The 5465-nt window shown below is 33.9% G+C and overlaps 1 protein-coding gene across 1 annotated transcript; it reads right to left on the bottom strand.

The window, feature by feature from the left end:
- Window positions 1-1498: 1498 nt before the first annotated feature.
- Window positions 1499-4732, bottom strand: LOC124834312 (GTP-binding protein YPTM2). The gene is made up of 8 exons (XM_047308977.2): window positions 4543-4732; window positions 3424-3496; window positions 3063-3110; window positions 2926-2973; window positions 2413-2484; window positions 2168-2323; window positions 1960-2063; window positions 1499-1816 (listed from the first exon to the last, which is right to left on the bottom strand). The coding sequence occupies exons 1-8, from the start codon at window positions 4554-4556 to the stop codon at window positions 1723-1725; spliced, it is 609 nt and encodes a 202-aa protein (XP_047164933.1). The 5' UTR covers window positions 4557-4732; the 3' UTR covers window positions 1499-1722.
- Window positions 4733-5465: the final 733 nt, after the last annotated feature.

Genomic DNA, 5465 nt, shown 5'->3' with positions numbered 1-5465 from the left:
TCGTTAACGGTTAAAATCAGTCATGTTATTTATTGGTGACACTTTAAGGTATAGTGAGGTGAATTTATATTTTTTTAAAGTTATTTTTTTAAGGTATAGTGAGGTGAATTTATATTTTTTTAAAGTTATTTTCTGATTTTAGGGTTTTTATTTTCAATTCTCTTGCTTTATTATTAATCTTTTTTAAGAATGTCCAACAATGAGTCTTTACGATCAGACCAACCCTGATCCCATGATGGCATTCACCAGCTCTCCATGGACATCACTCGTGCAATCAAAAAATAACCAAGAATCAGATAACAAAACAAGACTCGCGATTCAAGAGATGAATACCACAACCATCAACCTTAATTGAAGAATAGGAAAACTCCAAATTTAATTCAACGAAATCTTACATCTTAACTCACAGAAGAAATCAAATAATCATAATAGAAACCTCCAAATTTTGATGTACAACTGAAATCCTCCGTCGCACTCTCGTTGCCTCTGTCGCGCTCTCTTTGCCTCCGCCATGCTTTTGGGCGCTTTCGTCACGCCTCTGCCTCGCCTGAACGTGTATCCCCTTTTTACAAACCCTCGACAAGACCAAAGAGAAAAGGGATGGAGCTCTCTCCCTTGCGACACAAACTAGATCAAGAATAGAGAGTAAAGAGATCACGACTACCTCCTGAACCAAACTAGAAAACAAAAGGAGGAGAAAGGTTTGTTGTAATGCAAACCAGTACGCTATGAAGGAAGGAAGAAGAGCACATCCACAGTGTCACCGTCCTCGTTGCCAAGAGGCTGTTGTTCGAGCCACAAAGCCATTATCACCCCAAAAATGACTTTTCGAGTGTTGAGAAGAGAAAATCTCCAATTTGGTTCTCATGCGTTTTCTTGCTTGAGTTAATAAATTTAGCCAAAAAAGCTTTAATTAGTGTATGATGACAATCATGATATCAGAAAATAAAAATCCTAATATCATAAAATAACTTTCAAAAAATATAAATTCACCTCAGTATGTCTTAAAGTGTCCCGTCAATTAGGCATATCATTTAATGATTGTTCTTCTGAATATTTAGACGTTAACTATTTAAACGTCTTTAACCAAAAGGACTAAATTATAATATAAAGGACTCCATTGAACATTCTAAAACAAAAATAGAGACATAACATGGGTATTAAGTTTAAATTTTTAAATAATTTATTCACATGGATCAATCAATTAGTGAAACCATGGCATATTTTTCAAATACCACATTTTATTTCCAAACTTATTATATACTCGATAAAGAGGGCAAAGAGAGAATATTGACAAGATAATAAAAGAGCAAAATCTAAAGAAAACGCCAATAACTAGCAAACTTTTTTATTATAAAAATCCAGTTTTCTATTATTTTATTTGTAGACTTACAAGAGTGGATGAAATTGAAGAAAAGATTCTACTCCCTTAGAGAGAGACAAGTGAGAACAATGTATGCAGAAGCCGTTGAAATGAGGTGAATGTGCATGGAAGAAAGAAGAAAGAACAAGGCAAATACTGCTATTCACCAATATTCCTAATTTTGTACAAATGTTTCTTAAATCAAATACACTGAAAAGAATGGAAGTTTTAACAACGACTTAACGATAAGGAGCAAATGATGAGGAACAATCTTCATATAAAAAAGCAATATGTGAAAAACTAGTTTTACATGCCAGTGAGACACATATAAACGTCTAAAAATCACAAATACTTCGTCTCTAATTCGAGCAGCAACCTGCCTTCTGGTTCACTGGTTGTCCTCGAATTTGGACGGTTGGAGGCCTGGCATTGTTCACTGGTTGGCTTGCCATTCTGTGGAAAAAAACCAAAGAGATCATATCAAGCTGAACACTACCCATTAAAGGAACTTAATAAATTTCATTTAAATTCACATCATTAAAAACAAAATGAATAGCAATAATTAGTAGAAGGGGAAAAAGAGGTCCTTTATTGACCTGTTTTTAATTTCAGCGGCCATGGCCATGAAAACCTGCTCTACATTAGTGGCATTTTTAGCACTAGTTTCCATGAACGGAATTCCAATTTCGTCCGCAAATGCCTTCAAAGATAAGAGCAGAAAGCACAAACATCAGAACATTAGACAAAAGTAAGACATGTCGCTGGGAAATATACACGATGAAACAAATTAAAATTTAGAATCACCTTTGCTGTCTCATAGGACACAACTTTATTTGCTGTAAGATCACACTTGTTTCCAACTAGAAGCTTGTTAACATTTTCACTTGCATAACGGTCAATTTCATTCAGCCACTGCTTAACATTATTGAAGCTATCTTGGTCAGTGACATCATAAACAACCTGTAAAAAAAGCAACATGATTACAACAATGTTTTCCAAAGAACCAAAGGAAACTAAATCAAGAAGGAGAACCAGTTTAAAACACTAACAATAATGCCATGAGCCCCACGATAGTAGCTGCTAGTGATTGTCCGGAAACGTTCCTGGCCCGCAGTGTCCCACTATATGGTAAAAAAATGTAGAAAAATCTGTCAACAATCACAAAATAGAGTAAAGTAACGATCCCAGATAAATGGGACAGGTGTTTAAACAAATAATTTCCCACTTTTTCACGGGTAACCTTAAATCCTCAAATAATACAGGTTCAACGGACCTACTACAAATTGGTGACAGAAAACAATTTGGATTAAGAGTCTTAGCCAATGAACTACATGATTATTACATTAAGCATAAATAAAGAGATTCTTGAGTACGTGAGTGATAACTCAGATTCAGCATTTTTTTCTAAGCATTCTCAAATTGATTATACAAGTATTCCAGTAATAGACAATTTCACAAGATGTAATTTAGAAGTACAAAACAAATTGACACATAATCAATTTGTGTCTAAGGCAAAGCACAACACAAATAACATTTATTAAAGTCAAAGATCATGTGCTTACAATTTGAAGTTTAATAGTCTTCCCATCCTGCTCCACAGTGCGGATTTTCTATAAAAGGGGGCGTGGTAAATAATTAGTTGCATATTTGTGCTCAAAATAAAATGGAGATTAGGTTAATGCTAAATACAAATGCTTACAAAGTCCACTCCAATGGTACTGATATAGCTATCAAGGTATGAATCATCCTGTTTCACGACAAAATAAAATATTCAGGGTAACCTCCACTACTTAAAATAAATTCAATAAAACTTTTGGTTTGCACTGCAACCTCCACCAATAGACACACTACCGTATATTTATTTCTAACCAGAGGGTCCAAAGTTATAATACTACTTACACCATATGTAGAGCATGCATCTATAATATTTCATAAAACTTGGAACTTCATAAATATAGGGAAATGAAATAATTGGAATATTCAAATTCTTTTTCATTAATTGCAAAATAAGAAAGGAAATATATAAACAATAATATAAAGGACAGATGCTCAGAACTTACAGCAAACCTAAGGAGAAGACATGACTTGCCTACACCAGAATCTCCAATCAGCAAAAGCTTGAACAAATAATCGCTGCAAAAAACATGGTTCCAATCAAAGACAGCAAAGAAATACTATTAACGAACTGTCAATCCATGACCAATAATACTGAAATATAATTCGTAAGACGAGCACGGGTTCCATAGCATGCCACAGCAAAACATGACCGTCTAAAAGGTAGCATGCAAGCTGCCACGTATAGGACATCACTTATAATAATCGTAGATACAGTCATGCACCGACAGCATACTCTTTACAATTAAATTTGTCTCTTGATTTGTACAATACTTGTCCACTCAAATCCAGATAACTCCACTAACTTCGCGTCGAAAGTTTTTTCGATAAACTTTAGACCACTTCGCATTACCCGAGTAGATTACACGATATATTTATGACCTCAGCAAGAATCAACACTAACAACTCAAAATGCCTCTAAATTTATAAATCAGTTTATTGTAGGAAGGACCACCCGTTGCTTAACCATCACGTTCATAGATCTATCTACAGGAATTTTTTCATCACAGAAGAATCAAATTATAACGATACTTAGTTAGAATACAACATCTCACTAATCACCGCGACAAGAGAGAGAGAGAGAGAGAGAGAGAGAGAGAGAGAGAGAGAGAATAAGGTATCAATTATAATAAATTTACAAGTCACAACCACCAACCTAGTCCTTAGAATTCACATATCTTCAACTAACAAACAAGCTGGCTTCTTGTTCTAGATAGCATATACTGACCCAGTTTCTGCAGTTCATCATTACAAAAAGACTGGTATTAAGATAAAACTTTTAAGTCCTAAGCCGGATCCGAGAAACAAATATTTCACAAATAGCTCTAATATAATTGAATACGCACAAACGGATCTACGGTCTAAAGAAACAGATCTAATCAGTGAGGAAGTTTCCAGAAGCACGATCCACTAAAACAAAATTCAAATAACCGAAACAACACTTCGCAAATACAAAATTCAACATACGACTGCAGATCTCAACGAGCTTAATTAATAAACGAATACAAAACACGATTCGCAGCGGGATTTTTGCAATTGAAGCAGTGAGGAGAACATGCACTTACTATTCGGGATTCATGGTGGTGCGAGGTTGGGAACGGTTAGAATCGGAGTGAAGTAGACGGAAGAGGAAGGAGTAAGGAGTCACCGGCGAGAGGAGTGAGCGAAATCTGATCGTCGCCGGAGAAAGCGGAGTGAGGGGATAGAAGAGAGAAATGGAGAAAAGCGTGTAGAAGTGGCGTTTTAAAATGACCCGCGGGTGTCGGAGGTCTTAAGGGTGAAGGGGTGCGAGTGGGGTGACGTATCATCAGGATCAGCCGCTGCCACGTGTATTGCATCATACTTCCATTTACCAGGTTGGAGCTTCCTACTTCTCGCCTCGTGTTGTGTATATAAAAACAAACTTCATTTTATATTTCACTCTTTGATTAGCATATTTTTAAATTTTTTCTAATTAAGTTTTTTATGAATTTTATCGGTCTATAAACGAAGTAACAGTGCAATAACATGCCATAAAAATGTTTAACAAATTATGAATTAATATTTTTTATTCTGTTTTATTTTTAAAATCCTTTTACATGACATGTCATTATCTTCAATGATAATGTATATACATGAAAAATTTAAATTATATAATGAAATAGTAAAATAATAGATAATAAAATTTATAAAATAATAAAATTAGGTACTAAAATATATAATTAAATAAAAAATATCGATATCTTTTATCCAGATAACTATAATAACGAATTTACATAAATGATTTAAATCCACATAACTACATTAATGCAATTTTTTGTTTTTATGTTTCATTTATTTTCTTTAAAATAACATATTTAGGAACCAAAGTTACTCGAGAACATATTTCTTATTTTGTAAGCTTCTTTCCGAATAATTCTCATGAGAGAAGATTAATCTAATTTTTCTAAACAAAAATAAAAATTTTGTTATATAAAAACTAAATTATCAAACTTTTAAATAATTTAAT

The sequence above is a fragment of the Vigna umbellata genome, chromosome 1 (assembly GCF_029865625.1).
Source record: "Vigna umbellata cultivar VRB3 chromosome 1, Vumbellata_1.0, whole genome shotgun sequence".
Classification (NCBI taxonomy): Eukaryota; Viridiplantae; Streptophyta; class Magnoliopsida; order Fabales; family Fabaceae; genus Vigna; species Vigna umbellata.
The sequence above is the reverse complement of the archived record's forward strand: the minus strand, read 5'-3'. Positions and strand labels throughout refer to the sequence as shown.